At 40.0% G+C, this 19,415-nt stretch overlaps 1 protein-coding gene across 8 annotated transcripts in view; it reads right to left on the minus strand.

The window, feature by feature from the left end:
* Positions 1–375: 375 nt before the first annotated feature.
* The window catches only part of NBEA (neurobeachin), a 582,506-nt gene continuing 563,466 nt past the window's right edge, over positions 376–19,415 (minus strand). For all 8 annotated transcript variants that reach the window (XM_058670864.1, XM_058670863.1, XM_058670859.1 and 5 more), the window contains 4 exons: positions 8,580–8,681; positions 5,402–5,598; positions 4,521–4,672; positions 376–2,190 (listed from right to left, as the gene is read on the minus strand). In XM_058670864.1, coding sequence (XP_058526847.1) covers positions 2,100–2,190; positions 4,521–4,672; positions 5,402–5,598; positions 8,580–8,681 — 542 coding nt within the window. In that variant the 3' untranslated portion in view covers positions 376–2,099. The remainder of the gene's footprint in view (positions 2,191–4,520; positions 4,673–5,401; positions 5,599–8,579; positions 8,682–19,415) is intronic.

Here is a 19,415-nt window from a genome sequence, read left to right on the forward strand (position 1 = left end):
ATGCCTGGCTGAAGACAAATCCTACCAAGTGTGGTTTCAAATGAAAATAGTATTATTTGCTGACACCCATATGAGAAGTTGTTATACCCTTCGCCATTTTGCCCCTTTTAAATACAATAAAAACAGCCCCTAACTGTATTATGCAGAATAAACAATGAGGGCTGTTCCCCTTTGGTCACTGTGGCCCAAAGTCCCTGCCAGATGGCCAAGCAGAGCAGCTCATGTTTCAGCAAATTATAGAACCTCATTAGGACTCCATATCGTGTTCGAAGAGGCTGTGGGCCTGTGCAGGAGGCAAGGCTGATTTCTCAAGCTCGTATGACAACATAATGAATGCACGTTAACCCAGAGCCCAATGAAATGTGAAACAATCAGTGAATTCTTTGCATATTTTATTTTTCTTTTTTTGATTTCCAACTCACACACATCTGGCGTATTTTACATCTTTGCAATAAAACATGGTTATAATAGCTTAAGGAATTTATATATCCAAAATATTTCACCATGATCTCAAGATGAAATGAGCTTGTCTTCCAGATGTTCAGTATCCTCCCCATTCTAAGCTACAAACTCAAGATATTGCTTACAGCCTGGTGATGAATAACTTAATCATTATGCTGAGTTCCCCATAATTCCAGAATTTCATAAATACAAACAACAATGAAGAAGGAATTCGGTGCTAAAACTTACTAGTACAAGGTGGATAACAAATAAGTAATCACATCAATAAATAATGATATGTTTCTGGTGCAAAGTGCCAATACAAAGAACCCATGATCTTGTTTTATCTTTTTAAATAAATGACTGCAAGTGAGTGTAAATTCTGAGAAAATTACATTCCTGTAACATGCCTCATAGCCCTACCGACACAATATGTACATCTATGACGATACGGTCACCAAATATACAAAGAAGAAACATGAATAAAGTGTATATACCCCTGGGTGTAATAACTTGATCAGTACGATGTATGGAAAATCATTAGACAGCCATTATTTTATTTCATAAAAGATGAAGTGCCCTAGGCCAAGAATGTTGCTTTAGGTGAGAATTTCACAAGAACCTAAAAGAATATTTTGTTATTGTTGTAATAAAATTGGACTTGTTGTTAAAGAAACTAGGCTATTCAAGAACCAAAGAGGAAAACAGAAAAGTCAGCATGAGCTCTCGTCCCTCCTGGATACACACTAAACCTGTGGGATGACTCTGGAAGAGATGGCCAGGTGTTGGGAAGTCCTTACTATGGAACTAATGCTCATGACTGCTATTTATACAACAAAGCCCATGACCTCATCCCTAAGCCCCCTTTCTGCTGTGTCTTCAAATTATAAAGGGTAGGGCTGAATTTTCTTTGTATAAAGTACCAAAAATGGCAAAGAATGGCTTAGTATCCAAATGCTTTATGAGCAAATTTCACTTAGAAGGGATGAATTTAGATTAAAAAGTGCAAATTATATTTTGGTGAAAATGTCAAAAATTCCCGACGGAGCCCAAGTTCAACCCTTTCATACAAGCTGTGCCCTTAGACAGATCTTTCTGTGAGTCTGAATGCACCTGTTCCATCAAGACATCAGGAGTAAAGAACATGCAAGTTGTAACTCCACAAGAAAATTAAGAAACTTTTGTTCTTTATACAAGGTTTTACTTTTACAAAAGTATCCCTTTAAATAAGATGCATCTGATGTACAAAGTATCAAACGTGTTTTTATTCTCAGCTTGAAAAGAGGCTGGAAATGGGATGCAGGTTAGGTTCAACGCTTCAACTTTGTAACAACTGGACACAAGGTTCCTCAGAATTGTCAAAAGTCTCTTGTGACGCGCCCTACAACCTTTTCTCAATAAACAACAATATATGAAATAATTACCAAAACATCTCCTAATTCATATAATTTACATGATATAAGCTTGCTTAATAGCAGCTGGTGTTCAGTCCTGAAAAAACACACAAAGTAAAATGGTTGCTGACTACAATGTACAGCTATTGCTGGGTGTGATGGAATGTACAAACAGAGGTCGATGGAGGCGAGTTGTTCCACCAGATATTGCCTTTCCACGCAGCACTTGTGCTCTCAGCTTTACTCTGGGGTCTTCGTCTGTCTTCAGTATCTGTTCTGATGCTCATAGTGCCACCGATTAAAATCTATATTAAAAGCTACGATGCTACCAGAAGCCATGCCAGTAATGAGAGTCCTGGAAAAGCAGAAAGACTAGTTAATCGGGAAGCTCCTTGACACCAGGCAACACTGTAATCTCAGTGTTCACTGGAATAGGGTTAGAATTTCTTCCGGGTTCTTCCTGGAGCCTGTGAGCCCATCCAGGGCATCTCCTACGAGCCCAGTTTCCAGATCCCTGGACATTGCTGTGTCTTGGCATTCACATCCATACCCAATTCCTTCTTCCTCCTGGACATTTGCTGGCTTCTCTAGCTTTCCTTTTTTTTTTTTTTCCTTTTACCTCCCTGACCAATCTGCTCTTAGCCTCTTCCTGTAATCACTTCACCCCTTTAAGCTTGCTCCACACTCCTGGAGCGGCACACACACAGTCCCGTCTCCCTGAAGCCTCAGATGCTTAGTTCCTGCTGCCAAACAACATACTCCGCAGGCTGTGAGCCGATCCCAGACTGTCAGAATGTCCACTGGAATCATCGTCCTTCTACTGAGCTTGATGGCCCGTCTTTGGTTGAGTTACCCTATCCTGGCTCCCTTACCAACCTTGTAGTCATCAGCTCTGAGGCCCCGTTCTCTGGGTGGCTCCTCCCTGCCTCCCTGCTGGGGCTGAGCTCAGGACCAAGCGCTGCTTCACTTGACAGCTGACACATCTTTGTGAGTGAACATCCTCATTATAGGTTTACCAGTTTATAATTCCATGTGCTGCAGTTCCAGCATGTTAGTGCATTGTAAAGCAATAAAACCCAAGAAAATTAGGGGTTAAAATAGAAACAGAAATCTGATAGTTTCTAATGTTCACCTCTGCCAGAGGCCCCTGACAGGGCTGCAACTTTGAGCAGGCTCTCCCCCACCCTCTCTGTCCCTGCCAGGTGAACGGGCATCTCCTGGAGCCTTTCCCGCCTGCCTGAGCCCTCAAGAAGGACTCATCAGCTCCTTGTCAGTCATGTGCTCCGCTTCCCTCATGGCACAAGGGGTCCTCAAAAGGTACACAGAAAATGGCATCAAAAATAAGCATAATTTAGTATAAAATATTTTGAAATCTGTGCATAGTTTAATTTACACTTTTCATGATCTTTTTTTGAAGAACCCTCATACTTATGAATGTCAAAGCAATTTAGTGCCATTTTTTTCATGAGCTTTGGGGACTCTCTTGATCCAGTGACAGTGTGATTTTCTTTGATCTTTTGGGGTCCACTATTCTTGTCCCAGCTCTTTAGTACTTTCCACAACACTTCACCAGGGAGTGTGGCAGCCAAAGCTTGTAACATGCATACCTGAGAGAATATCAGCGAGAATACTTAAATCACTTAAGGTCACAAGTTAGACACTTTATAAACACCCATGGAAATGGAAACAAATACAGAGTAAACCATGCCAGTTTATACATAAGTGTGGACTGCAGCGCTTTAAAAGATGCTGTTAATAACCTTGGACTTTGAGTTCAGACAGGACAGGGGCTGCTGGCTGGTTACCCCCTCCCTAGACTCAAGTCAGCTGCCTCTTCTTTCTGACAGATGCAGGATGATTTCACTGTATTGTGAAGACATTTTGTTGGGTGTATTTTACATGTTAATGTTTAAAACATTTTAATGTCAATATTCTTATTCAGAATATTCTGGTTGAAAAAAGTTGATGCACAGATTTTCTTGTTTCTATTACATGTACAGCAAAAATGAGACAGTACATTGAGATTATAGAGTTCCTTACACTGAGATTTGTTTTATTTTTAAATTGATACTCTTAATATTCTTTTTATTTTATAATAAATGTAAAAGTGAATTTTAGGAAATAACAAAATCTGGTTACAAAAGAAATACTATGGAAAATGTTCATTAATATCAATGTCCATTCTTTCCAAGAAAGAATTAAAATGTCTTAGAGGAATATGTAAGATCCAATAGAACAGAATAAATGAAAAATGAATCAGATGTGGGAAAGTATTCCAGATTAAAAGGTGAGTGCTTTGTGTTTTTAAATGGGAGGCCAGTTGGAGCACGCACTATGTGTTTTACAGAGATTTCATTATCTTTAAGGACATCTCACCCTGAAACCCACATTTGCTAAGAAATGCTTCCTTCAGATGATGGGAGTAGAGCATGCCTGTAGGAGACTAGGTCAGGACCTGAGAGAGAGAAACTGGTGGGAATCAATTCTGCATCTTGGCCCCAAGTTGTCTCTTCTCTTATTTCTCTCTTGCAGAATCATCTCTTCGAGTACTTTCACCTTCCCTCAGCTTACCCTCCCTGGGACGGTCTTTCTTCTGTCTGCATTCTGGGATCTTACCCGCGACGCACTTCACCCCTGGTAGAATACAGAGTTCTCCATGATTATGGCTGCCTTTGCATGGCTCACCTCTGGTCATGGGATAAGTCCATCGCTCTAATGCCAGCATCGCATCCAGGGTAAATGTACAGCTGCTTGAAGTCGCAGGCCTGCCAGACCTCCACCACACCATTGTCCCCGCCAGTCACCAGGTTCTGGCCATCGCTGCTCAGGAGAATGGCCTTCAGAGAGAGCAGACAGCCAATTCTCTCAATTTTCCCCAGACCAACCACAGGCACTACTGAAAATCCACTCCCTTATAATTATCTGCTTTTCATCATTTGTCTAAGTTTTCCATAGTCTAGTCCACATGATATTCAATGTGGAATTCATCAAAGTTCTCAAATATACAGAACATTTTATGAAACCCAATTTAAGTTACAAAATTATAGAAATCCCTAAGAGAATGTTATCATTTCAATACACGAAGGATTTGAGATTTAAATAGCAAGTTTTTGTAAAATTTTGTTAGCAATGTTCAAACTTCTTTAACAAATCAAAGAATCACATTTCAACAGTTTTTGTTTCTGACAAACTAGAATTATAATTTGCTTATTGGTGAAGGGCATCAGGGGACACGTAAATTGATTCACACAGGATTCTTAACACAATAAAATTATCTTCAGTTCTGTGAAATTGCAATGTTGAAACGATGACTTTCATCAAAGGAGCTTAAAACACATGTACTGCAGGTTCTAATCTCTAATTAAACAACAGCTATATTTTCTAAAGTCTAATTTGTTAAATTAATTACTTGGTATTAAGTGAACTGTGGATTAATTTATCTCCTTTTGGACCAGCACATATTTATTCTGATATCAGAGAAATTCTATTATGAATTACTGCATGTCAAACAACTACCCTTAATCCCGTGGCTTCAGTCCTATTTAGCATTCACCAAACAGACTTACCCGTGTGGAATCATTGATCTCCATCTGAGCCAAAAGTTTCCCATTAATGCTGAAATTGCTGAACCGCCCTCGTTCATAGTAGATGATACAGTGGCCTTCGCTGGAGACTGAAATCAAGCGTGGGAACAAGCAGTTTTCTGGTCCCTCGAGGGCTCTCAGTAGATCTCCAGTGATGGTGTGGACAAGGCAAGGGCCCTCTGCAGAGGGGCAACACCAATGGCAAGGTTAGGGGGAGGATCAGTCACACACCGGCCCTCACCAGCCTGGCAGCCTCACCTGGTTACACACCAGATTTGTTGAAAGAAGACAGAAAAGGAAAGAGGCACACGGACCAGCGCCCAGCAGGAGTGCTTCAGCTGCATACTGCAACTGCAAATAACACTCAGTGACGCCCAACTATTTCTCTCAGTAAGAACTTGGTCTTCTCTTTCACCAGATTATACTCATAATAAAAGGATGTAGCTCATAGATTATGTGAGAATTAAAAGAAAATGTCTTCTAATGTGCTTTTGGAGATATTTCTGGTATGCTTAAGAGAATGATCAGAACAGCTGCTACTTTGCTCTACTAACATTAAAATTTCTGATGTCCTGCATGGGTGTTGGTTTCAGTCCCAGAAACTCCCCTTCTGATCCAGCTTCCTGCTAATGGCCTGGGATGCAGAGAAAGGTGACTCAATACTTGGTCCCCTGCCACCCACATGGGAAAAACAGTTGATATTCCTGGGCTGCTGGCTTTAGCCTGGCTCAGCCCAGGCTGTCCTGAGTATATGGAAAGTGAGCCAGTGGATAGAATATTTTTTTTTTGTCTTTCCCTCTTTCTGCAAGTGTGCCTTTCAAATAAATAAAACAAATATTAACAGATATTTAACACTGTAGCACATAAACATTTGCTAGTAAGAAAGCGTCACCTTTTTTCTGTAATGCACATATAAATGTAAAAGTAAAAGAAAACAAATTAGGTCATTCAGACTATAGGAACACATTCAGTCTTTTAAGCATTTTTTCAAATGTATTTGAAAGGCAGATCAGAATAGGGTTACAGAGAATGAGAGAGAGAAATAGAAAGATCTGCTATATCCTGACTCACTTCCCCAAATGCCACAAGAGACGGAGCTGGGTCGGTCCAAAGCAATGAACCAAACTCAACCCAGGACATGTGCCGTGGGAACCTAAGTGCTTGAGTCGTCCTTGATTCCTCCCGAGGTGCACATCAGTAGGAAGCTGGAATTTGAAGTGGAGCTTCGATGCACACTTGACTGTTTTAATACAGGATGCAGAGAGCTTCAGCATCTTCACCATTTAAATAAATGAATAGTTGGGCTATCGTTTAAAATTGTACTTTATGATAAAAAAACTTCCTTGTCAAATTCATAACATAACTGGTTAATACATCATGTATAAGTAAGTCTTTACCCACCTCCTGGCTTGTGAAAACTGGATAAACTACATTTTTATTTTTCACTCACTTGATTTGAACAGCCAGACATACATTGCTACAAAATAAGTGAGATTATGAGACTATATTGAATTTGTCCTCAATCACTAATTTGATTCATGTGCACTACAAAAAGTTTGAAAATACCTAGTAGCACTCTCATGTAAAGACATTCATGTTTTCTTCCCTATGCCTATACATGTTGCTCATTTTCCTTTTTAATGGGCTAGAATAACATTACATATATTGCTACGCTTATAAAAATTAGGACATTTATGTAAAATATCCCATGCATCCATTTTTGTGTTTATACCCTAAAATGAAAAATATGGTCCCTGGCCTTCAGGCTATACCTGTTTCATGAAGCCTGCAGGATAAGCTGTAACAACATAATCTGATCATCTCATCCCCTTGGTTAAAAACCTTCACTGAGGGGTGGACATATCTTGCAGCTCACGGCCGTTAACAAGCCTGGGTCTCATAGCAGAGTTCCTGGGCTTCATTCCCAGTTCTGGTTCCTGAGTCCAGTCTCATGTGCCTGAGAGGCAGTCAACGAGAGCTCAATCAACAAGAACTCATCTGCCATCCAAGTGGCAGATGGGGACTGGGTTTCTGGTTCCTGCCTTTGGAATTTTAGGACTGAATTAGTTGGATGGGAGCGCTTTATCTGTCTCTTGAATTAGACCCACCCACCCACCCACACACACACACACCCCAAATCACTTCAGGGGTCTCCTTCTATACTTAAAAATACAAATTCTAGTGACACTGTCACCATCACATTCCACCTCTGATTTTCTCTTTGGTTTCACCAGGCCCACACTCCACACTCTGATTTCTCAGTCACTCCAAGACAGCAGACACTTTTCTGCCTTTCCATGGTGAATCACTGTCTGAACCAGAATTATTGGGGCTTAGATTTCCTGACTCCTGAAAAGGCATTTGTTACACACACACACACACACACTCCCTCCTTCCCTAGCCTTGTCAAAAAGAAAAAAAAAAAAAAAAAAAAGGAGGGATACTGGTAGAAGAAGGTGGATCCAGGGCCAAGTCTAAGGCATAACCTGGTTCTTCCAGGGCCCCCACTGCAGCAGGGACATTCCCCCTTTTTCTTCCAATGTCATTCTAAATGGCTGCCTCCAATTGATGCATTGTAACTTTTTTGTTTGTTTTGTTTTAGAAAGGTGGATACACAGAGGAGGAGAGACAGAGAGGAAGATCTTCCACCCGCTGGTTCATTCCCCCATCGACTGCAATGGATGGAGTTGAGCCAATCTGAAGCCAGGAGCCAGGAACTTTCCTCTGGGTCTCCCACATAGGTGCAGGGTCTCCCACATAGGTCCTGGGTCCCAAAGCTTTAGGCCATCCTCGACTGCTTTCCCAGGCCACAGGCAGGCAGCTGGATGGGAAGTGGGGCCGCTGGGATTAGAACCAGCACCCATATGGGATCCCGGCGCGTTCAAGGCGAGGACTTTAACTGCTACACTATCGTGCCGGGTCCGATGCATTGTAATGTAATTTATCCATTTTCTATTAGAATGCAAAGCACAACATAAATTTTTATGTACACTGTATATTAGTATCAGTAAATATTAATAATAAAACTAAACAGCTGCAAAGAATCCAGGGATTATATCTGTCTATGCAGAATCTCCTGGAAGAAAGAAACTGTAAATTGTTAAACTATGGTTAGTTTGAGAAAGCAGTACATTTTAAAATGAAAGAGACAATGTCTGACCTTTAGCACCACTGATAACAAGTCCAAGTTCTGCACAGACAGAAACACAGACGACTTCGTGGTCATGACCTGTGAGGACAGCTCTGGGTGCTGGGTAGTCACCTGCAAGGGAACAGCAGTCATGAGTGACTACAGACCAACAGCAGGCATCAAGAGCCACACAACTACATGCAACATTTACCAACATAATCAGCATTTGCCAGCCAGGTGATCATGAGTCAATTACTGCCTGTCTGTGTTTCCTCACCGGTGAAGTGGGTATAGCTCCTGCATGTATGACACAGGCTGTTAAAATGGTAGGATAAGTACACGTACATGATATACTTGGGGCAACAGGACAGTGCAGATAGGTTTTTGTTCTCTCCTAATTGTTGAATATAACATAATTCCTGTCAAGAAATTTAGATGTTATTTGATTTTTAATAACATTCATATGAGGTTAGCTACTGTTATTTCTATTTTGCAGCCTAAAATTCCAACGGTTTTCGAATTTATACAACTTCCCTAATTTCATAAAGCTGGAAAACTGAACTCAGAGCTATCTATTTCTGACACCCATACTCTTACTCATTTAAATATATTCCCTAGAATATTTTTTATTTGAGTGGGGGCAGGGAAGACAGTGTGAGGATAACTATCTTAATTCTCCATCCCACTTTATTTACTCTCCATCTAACTGAATACTCTGGCTGAATTTTATTTCATAACCCTTCTCACTGCCAAGTGCTCTCACAAACAGAATGGATATCTTCCAAGCTTAGAAATATCTTCCAAGTTTCAAGAATATCTTCTAAATTCATAAGCATACCAGAGGCTGGGTTTGTATATAACTGTTCAAAACACATCGGATGATCATGGCCTTCCAACACCCAAATATGACAAATGGAAAAGTGAAAAAAAAGTGTGCGCACAAAATACATCAGGGATCAAAACATCTCCACATGGGATGGAGATCCTGCACGCCTGTGAGAGACCTAGAGAATACTCCTAATTCTCAGCTTCCGATTGGCTCAGCTCTGGGCATCGTGGCCATTCGGAGAGCAAACCAGTGGATGGAAGGTATCTTTCGGTGGCTCTGTTTTTTAAGTTAAAAACAAAATAAAACTTAAAAAAATTCAAAACCTAAGCAGGGAAGTAGAAGAAACAGAAAAAAATTTTGCAAGGGATATGAATGTCCTAGGAAGACCTGAATGCTTAATTGTAAACCCCTGCCAAGACAGCACTGCACTGGCTGCATCCCATGGCTGGTGTGGGTATGGAAGCTGCCCTTGCGAGACCTGCCAGGAAAAGCTATTGTAGTTGGTTATGGTGGCGGTGGGGGGTGAACAAGCCTTTCCTTCCAGAAACTGGACTCTTGCCCATGCTAACAGCCATGTACTTGCTATGAAGCAGACAGTGACTTTGATGCAAGGAACTGACAGAATAGATGAAAGTTTCAGCAGAACAACTTTAATGACAATGTGAGAAATGTCTTATAAGATCATACTGTAGACAAGAAGAATGTTTCAAGTTGAATGGAGATAGATTTGACTGCTCACATATGTACTTTGAAATTCTGTGAAGACCCTTTGTCCAAAAAGAAATAGACAATTAAGTTTGTACATCAGAATTTTATATCACTTTCTTTCATTCAAGTTTTATTCAGTAATATGATACCCAAAATTAAAGTAGTAGATTTGATTCTTTACCTATATGCATATCTGTTGTGGCTCTTCTGCTACCTGATAATTAGGAAGTGGAAATCAGTGCTCTCCTACATTAAGGATTAAAACTTAATACTCTTTCTTTTGAGGATTTATTTGTTTACTTATAAGAATTACAGGAATAGGTAGAGAGTCAAACATACACACACACATAAAGGGAGAGAGAGAGATTTCCACCCTCTCGCTTGCTCCTAAGATGGTCATAGTGACGGGGCTGGCCAGTCTCAGGCTGGAGACACTGAGCTTGTTCAGGTGTTCTATGTGGATCCACAGGCTGCCTTCTGCTGTTTTGTCCGGGCCATTGGCGGGGACCTGGATTGGAAGTGGAACTGCCAGGACAGAAACTGGAACCTATGTAGGATACAGATGTTTCAGGAGTTTGCTTTACCCACTAAGACGCGGTGTTTGCCCCATATTTTATACTGTTTCTTGGTCCTCCCAGGGGTTCATTCGATAGCTGGTATGGATAAATTATGATTAGTGGAGTTTTTACATAAAATTATGGCTCTGAGATCCACTGCATGACTGGCTTTCTAGAAATTTCTTCTTGTATTTGAAATAAATAAATGTATTTGGGTCTGGATATTGTATTTATTTTTATAAGAAGCAATGTTGAAAATGATAAAACTTATTTATCACGAACTAGTGTGTTTAATCATGAGTTGATACATGTATATATTCATGTTTGAAGAAATATTAGTGACTAATAATAGTTTAAAGCCATATAATACAATTTTCTGGTTACTATGGTAACTTGGTTTCTGGTAAAATTCAGTATATGTGTGGAAACATTAAGTAGTTGCTACTTTGCTCTTAGAGAAATAACATTGAATTCTGTTTTTTTATCTGCTTATTAATTGTTAAATGACATAGCCTTTTAATAGTATGAGCAATTTTCAGTTTTCATTAATTGAAGGGAAAATTCAAGACATAATATACTATAAATTGTATTTTATCTATAAAATATGTTATTAATTATGTGTATAGTTGAAATATATAAAAAATTAGAAACAATTGTTTTCTTTTTCTTGGTCTTCTCATTGCAATTTTTGCCCAAAATTGATGTGACTGGCCAGGGTGATGTTTAGGGGTTGATTTATATACATTCACTTGTGCTGCAACAAACAATTATTCCCGTGTTTAAGTGGCCTAAAATAACCATCATTTATCATTTACTGATTCTTTGGTGTGGGAGTTGGTTCTGAGTTCAGGTGCACTATTCTTCATTGGAGCTTGCTTAGCTCATCCACCCAGCTGCACTTAGTTGTGGGGTCAACCTGGGGCTGCTTAGTTCTAGATGATTCCTGAAGTGCTGTCCTGCACTTCACCATGTGAATACATTTCAAAATCAGCAAGACACTGGAGCAAGTACTATCCTGCCTCTTCTATCACATATGCTATGGCCACATGGACTAAATCAAACCACATGGTGCATCACAGAGTCTGAGAGAATAAATGCTGCTATGGATGTGGAAGCAAGGAGGAAAATTAGTATGGCCATCTTGCAAATGATTTGCCTCATTTTACTCTCTGACTATACAAACCCATAGAAAATGTGCTGCTTCCCCTGAAGTTAAATTACACAATGCTATCATTTAAATCCAGTCAAGATGCAGATGAAATTTGTTGTATAAAACATCTCAGTGACTTTCTGGATGTACCTTTGTGTCCGGTAGTTTCAAGAAAACCACGAGAGCAAATCCAAATGGGAGAGAATTTGACATTTCTGACTGTGTTATCTGCTGAAGTCTCAGTGCCCAGGGCCATTTTATGACCAAATCTAAAGTCATGACAGGATTTGGTCATACAAAAATGGGGATGAGGAATAAAATGTGCTAACAATTCTGCAAACAGCTTGTTGTGGTAAAGAAGGAAGAAATGGGTGAAACTTATTTTGGTAACTGTATCGTGATGATCCTATGCATGTTTCTTTTTGTGTATTAATGGGGATTTTATACACTTCAAATTTTTGTAAGAAACATAAAGAGAAAAAAGTGAAATTTATGTTTCCTAAGAGGAATATGTAAATGTGGAAGAATATCTCTTATTTTCAGAATATATAACAACATAGATTTGGCTTATTTGAATATCTTTCTTGTCTTTCTTTTTGATTCTTTTGTCATTAGCCACTGTGTCCCACATTTCAGAAGCTATTAAAATTCTCCCACCCCTGATTTCTTTGTTGGAAATGTCTTTCTTGCTATAGACCTAGCACAATTCATAAGCTTCCTAAAAATATTCTTAGAAGCCAAAGCAATGTTGTCTTTTCCTAAGCAAAGTTTCTGCAACTATTATTATTTCTTTCCACATCATTGCGTCTGAAAGGTTTGATTACCCTTGAATATATTTCTTGGGCACATAATCTTTCAAGAAATTCAGCAATTACCAAATATGTAAAACACTGGAAGTGCAAAAAGTAAATAAAGCCTGTGCCTATGTTTGTGTAAAAGCAAAAACAAAACAAAAACATCTCCACATGAATGAAAAGGAAGAACGCTGAATAAACTGCGTGCATGAGGAACAATGTGGAAAGGCTTGGCTAAGCTGGGACTGGATCACTCAAATACTGTTTTCTTTTTTTTTTAAGATTTATTTTATTTTCATTACAGAGAGGAGGAGAGACAGAGAGGAAGACCTCCCATCCGATGATTCACTCCCCAAGTGAGCGCAACGGTTGGTGCTGCGCCGATCCAAAGCCAGGAACCAGCAACTTCCTCCAGGTCTCCCATGCGGGTACAGGGTCCCAAGGCTTTGGGCCGTCCTTGACTGCTTTAACCAGGCCACAAGCAGGGAGCTGGATGGGAAGTTGAGCTGCTGGGACTAGAACCGGCGCCCATATGGGATCCTGGCTCATTCAAGGTGAGGACTTTAGCTGTTAGGCCACGCCGCTGGGCCCCAAACATTGTTTTCATTGAGAAAACTACTAGGAGGAGCTAGTCAGGGATTGGGGTGAGAGATCTACTGATTTGCAGAGTGGGACTGTGGAGGAAAAGGAAACAAGAAACGGTAGGGAATAAATGTAGAATGGGGTGTGGGTTCCATTTCAGGCGAGGTTTTGAGGAGTTCTTTTAGTACATGGGTTAAGTATTCATATTGGTTATATTGGGCAGTGCATGAAGAACTGACTCAATGGAGAGTAATGAGGGCAGGTAATCAGAAAGAAGGATGCGTAATACATAGTAACAAGACCTTCTGCATCTGGACCTTCAATTATATTCAACCATGTATTGATGCCTTGTCATACTCCACCTTACCAATTCTCCACTAACACTGTTCTATCTGCTACTGTCTTAAGTTATCTATATTATTATTTTTCTAGTTTTACATTATTAGAGCAGATTCTCATTGTATGACAAGACTTACAGAAGCTTTACTGAGTTCATAGTATCATCTTAGCAAAGAGTAAGTTTTGTGCATATTTCTTGTTTAAATTTCCAATTTTCTTTCTTTTTAAAAGATTTAGTTTATTTATTAGAAAGGCAGAGTTACAGAGAGGAAGAGAAGAGAGATAGAGTTTTTTCATTCCTGGTTCAATCTCCAAATGGCTGCAATGGCCAGGGCAGTGGAAGATCAAAGCCAGGAGCCAGGGACTTGTTGCAGGTCTCACTTGTAGGCCGATGGGCTCAAGCATTTGGGCCATCCCCTGAAACGTTTTCAGGCACATTTAGAAGGGATCAGAAGTAGAGCAGCCAGTGTCCCAGTTGATGTGTATTTGAGATACCTGTACTGCAAGCTGCAGCTTAGCCCACAACATCACAGCACTGGCTTTAACCTTCCCTCCTTAGGACGTGCAGTTGATTATTATCACCCTCGTCTACACTCCTGTTTATACCTATAGCTTGTTGAATTCTTTATTTAGTGGAGGGTTAAGTTGCTGATCATACAGTAATTAGAACTAATATCACTGTAAAAGTTAAAAATGAGAAGAGAGGGCATGACTGAGTAAGAGAGGGAGAAATGGGAAGTGTCATTTTCTTCTTAAAAATATATAAATAAAACTTTAAAAAGATATGCTATTGCAACTTGGTCATCTAACTGTAATTCTTTCAGAATTATTGGTATTTCTTAAAGTCTGTGTATCCTGAGAAGTTACATGCACATTGTTAGCTTTCAGGTTTGTATCTTGCTGATCCATTAAGGTTTTAAAAATCAAGGCCCGGCGTGATGGCCCACTGGCGAAATCTTCGCTTTGCACACGTCGGGATCCCATCCGGGCATCAGTTCTTGTCCCAGTTGTTCCACTTCTCTTTCACCTCCCTGATTGTGGCCTGGGAAAGCAGAAGGGACTGGCCCAAATTCTTGGGACGCTGCACCTGGGTGGGAGATCTGGAAGGGTCTCCTGGCTCCTGACTTCGAATTGACTCAGCTCTGGCCATTGCAGCCACTTGGGAAGTGAACCAGTAGACGGAAGATCTTTGTCTCTCCTTCTCTCTGTAAATCTGCCTTTCTAATAAAAATAAATAAATCTTTAACAATCAGTTGAAAGATGAGATTTCTTTTTGCTCTCATATATCTATGCTGTGATAACTGTTTGCTATGAAAATTTCAAACTGAAATACGATTTAAGTCAATGCTCCTTAAACAAGGAACACATTCCAAGGAATTTGAAATTTTCTTTTCTTTTTTTGTTGTTGTTTCTGACAATTTTATTCTCTTTAACAATAACCAGTGTGAAGAACATTATTGTGGACTAGTTTTTTTCAAGTTCACAAATTCCTTCTAATTTGGTAGCTTCCATATATCTACTTCATTTTCTTCTTCTCAGAATAAAGGATTTATAAAATAGTAATGATATGATAAATATTTATACCATATGTAAAAGATTAAGGGAGTAAGATGAATTCACTGTATTCATCTGCAGCTTATAAAATATAAAACATTGCCAGTATTTTTAATGCCCTTTATATCCAGACTTGGAGAATATTTTATCTTTTTTTGGAAGTTCTATTTCTATAGCTTTCTGTTTATTGTGTGTCACTTGGCATAGGCTATTCAGTTATTTTTCTCTATAACAAACTTTATTTTATAGCATATGAGTTTCTTGCATGCTTTTCCTGTGAACTTGTATTCTGGGGTTGACTTATTGGTCTCCCATCTTTCTCAGAAAAACACTGTAGTCTGGCTCTGGCCCTTTTATTTCCAAGAGCTGCCTCCACGGTTGAATTCTCACCTTCTAGCTCTCACTGTGGAGTGGGTAGGAGGATGGGAATGTCCAAAAGTGGCAGATGCAATCATCTCCTAGATAGCTCATCCCTTGACATTGATGTAACTCCAGGAAGAACAATACCCAATAGGACAGGTACAGGATTGAAAGACACAGAATTCAGGACGAAAGCACAGAACTCAAAACCCTAACCCAGCAAGAGCCTACCATTCTCCATTCTGGTCTGCCAACATCCTTTTCTTAAAATCCACACAGCCTCCTTAGGGGTTTATCACAGTTTCATGTGAGTTTTACCAGACCCATCTACTTCCATTTTGCACTAGAGCATTCTCTTAGCTGTGGGGTGAAAGAGGGGGTCAGCAGCCCATGTCAGTTTGCCATCCTGTGATTAACCTGGGTTTTGAATGGTTGGTAGATCAACCACTGAAATTTTCAGCAGTACTGCATCTGTCTGAAACATATTTATATAATTATTACTATTATTATTAAATGTTCTGAGTTCTTCGGAAAAATGGTGATTAAGTCCTGGAAAGACTTTCTATAATACATTGCTCTAAGTGATTGGGGTGAGTTTTAAGTGATTGGGGAGAATGTCTGGAACAGCTGTGCAGTAGCCACTGAAATCCCCACATCTCATATCCAAGTGCTTGGATTGAGTTTCAACTGCTCCAATCTCGATCCAGTGTTCTGCTAACACGGATTCCCAGGGACAGTAGATGACATGGGGGACCTGGATTAAGCTCTGGGCTCCTGGTTTCAGTCTCACCTGTTCCTGGCTAGTGAGCATTTGGCTGCTGAACCAGCAGATGGATGGTCTCTTGCCAATTGTTTTGCTCTCTTGGTTTCTCTTTCAAATAAAAATAAATACATACATTTTTATGAAGTAGAATAAATTTCATTTATATGTATAAAAATAAGTATACTTTCTTTGTCTAAAAGATTATTTTAACTTATAAACACATGATTAAAAAAACCCTGAAATTATATGCCTACTGAAACTGATATAAAATAGTTTTGAGACCTTTTCTTTATAAGCTATAAGAAAAAAAGCACTCAAATTGTCTTGTGGGAAACTGACAAAAATTTATAAAAATATTAAAAATATTCCTTATATGCCATATAGACTTTCTATTAGGAAACATGTTTTTCAAATGCTTGTATCTGACTCAGAGCATTAAAAGGCTTTATTTTTTCATTACGATTTCCCTAGATCATTTGAATAAACTGTGAAGCTTAACTATTAAGAGATATTGTTCAGGGCCACTGGAAGCTCCATTTCCCTGTGTAAGATGGAGAAAGTAAGTAAAGTGTTATTCTGGGCCTTTTGCAGCTGGGGGAAAGCATGTTTCCTATATTTCATTTCATCGCCAGGGACAGATGTCACACACCCCAATAATCATTCAAAATCTTGGGAATATTCTGTCACTGTCACATCACAATTGATGGATGCAGCTCAGGGTTAAAAGGTCCCGTGCAGAGGGAGGTACATGTGAGAGAGCTCCCCTCTAAGGACCCAGGCACCGGTGTCCCCATCGTCACCCATTTCCTCACCAGAAGAGCTCCCTGTGTGATGGAATTACCATGAACGATAAAGACTCCTCCTTGGTGAGCATTTGGAAACTCCACATAAGAAAGGCTCAAACATTTCAAAATCTTAAAACAGATGACAGAAAAAAAAAGTCTCAGATGTTGTTATTCATGTAGAATTGACAGAGAGCATGCTTTTGGTGAGATGGCCTATCACTTTTATTTTCACTTTCAGTTTCAGTTGTGGGGTTATTCACACGAGAGGGATGCTTTGGTCCTTCAGAATTAGATCTAAACCAACACAGTGGCATTTCCAAGACGGATGACACATGGCATTTAGCTTATATCTCTGACCCTTACCAAGTTATTGCAGAATCATGAGGGCATCGTCATTTATGTTTGTATTTCCATAAAATACAATAGACTTTTTAAACGCAAAAAAATTCACAACAAGGGATTTAATCAAAGGATGTGTTGTTTCTTTGTTATTGTGATTTCAATATTTATTTCAAACTATTATGTTAGTAATATGATTGAAATTTCTGACAAGAGCTGTTATCAGTAAGGTTATCCCCATCACAATGAAGGACCAAATATGGCTGAGTACACAGGAACACAGGAAAGATATTCTGCAGGTTGCAAAATATTAGTCTGGCCTGTGATGTGGCTTACTTCTTTTTTTAATTTTTTTTAAGATTTATTTATTTTTATTACAAAGTCAGATGTACAGAGAGGAGGAGAGACAGAGAGGAAGATCTTCCGTCTGATAATTTACTCCCCAGGTGACCACAACGGTTGGTGCTGCGCAGATCTGAAGCCGGGAACCTGGAACCTCCTCCAGGTCTCCCACGTGGGTGCAGGGTCCCAAGGCTTTGGACCGTCCTCGACTGCTTTCCCAAGACACAAGCAGGGAGCTGGATGGGAAGTGGAGCTGTTGGGATTAGAACCAGCACCCATATGGGATCCCGGGGTGTTCAAGGCGAGGACTTTAGCCGTTAGGCCACGGCGCCAGGCCCATGGCTTACTTCTATAATGCACTCCCCAGTATCTGATGAACGCTAAATAATGCTATTTATTCCTCCACTCCAAGTTCTTGTATTCCTCTTCAGAGATGACAGTGAATGCAATTTCCTCTGAGCACTGTTTGCAAAGCAAATCTCTCCCTTTGAAATCCTCAATCCAGACCCAGGTCACAGCACTTATCCTACCATGACCTTCCAAAGTAGTGACAGTGTAACCCACCTACCCTTCCCTAGGAGGCTGAGCACTGCATAATGCTCAGCACCCTTGGTCAGTAGGCTGAAGCTCTCTGGTTAGAGGACATACTGGTCATGCCTATTTTTGCTATTGCTTTTGATGCAGCCCAAAGCCTTTCTTGAAGCCTGGCCCCGTAGGCAAAGAACAAACATAAAGTGCGTGGCAAGTAGCCTCTTTGTGAGTCATGAGCCCTATCAAGTCTCCTGACGCTAGGCTGAATGGATGGGAGGGCCCAGTGGTCCGTGGTAGAAAGTGCTGGGCCTGTTCCAGTACATGTCTAACTATGTTTTCTCTTACACCAAATAAAAAGATGACTTAAACATTTACTAAGCCCTAAAGATTTCTTGCTCTGAGGAGTGAGATATACTCACATAATACATATAAACTCAATTAAAAAATAGCTCTGGGCTAGTCTGTGTCCCTGTTTCTAACACTGCTGGTTAGTGGCAGTTGTGAAGCTGAGTACCAAGATGCTCTTACAAAGAGGGCTGGAAGCAAACAAAGGGAGGAATGTGATTTGGCAGATGTTTTGTGACAGGTTGAGGCTGGCAGGAGGGTCAGTGTCCAAGGCTGAAGCTTACACAATGGAGCCCAGAGAAGGTATGTGTGCACAGCTGGGGGCTCCTTTTCAATTGGTTTCTTTCAGAGTCTGCATAATGCTTGCACATGAGCTAAAAGACATGCTTCTTTTTTTTTAAAAAAAAAGTGGAATAAAAAAGTATATAGCACAGTGAATCTCTTTTCAAGGTTTCATATTGCTCAGAGTTTTAAAAATTTCATATGTATTTATGTATCATCAAATTTTGTATAAGGCACCTATCTGGCATAAACATTAAAATCAAATACCTTGAAAGCATATTGGCTTCTCAGCTGAGCTGCCAATGCATTTTAAATGTCTGTGGAAGAGACAACAATGTTAACTTGCCCCTCTCGTGACTATCTTGTTGGAAGCTACAGCACGTAATGAGAAATGTCAAGTCCCAAGATCAATGAAATTTTGGACTCTAGGGAGTCAACGGGAATAGCATTGATCCTTTTAAAGAACACCAGTCAGAGATGGGCGATAATATATTGCACCGAGGGGCTCCAGAGGATAAGCGGCCAAGTCCAAGATACCTACCTGACAAAAAATTCAATCAGCTTTAAACACAAATTGCCTGCTCTGCTCTGCTTTCTTTCATGCAG

This window comes from Ochotona princeps, chromosome 12 (genome assembly GCF_030435755.1).
Source record: "Ochotona princeps isolate mOchPri1 chromosome 12, mOchPri1.hap1, whole genome shotgun sequence".
NCBI classification, from domain to species: domain Eukaryota; kingdom Metazoa; phylum Chordata; class Mammalia; order Lagomorpha; family Ochotonidae; genus Ochotona; species Ochotona princeps.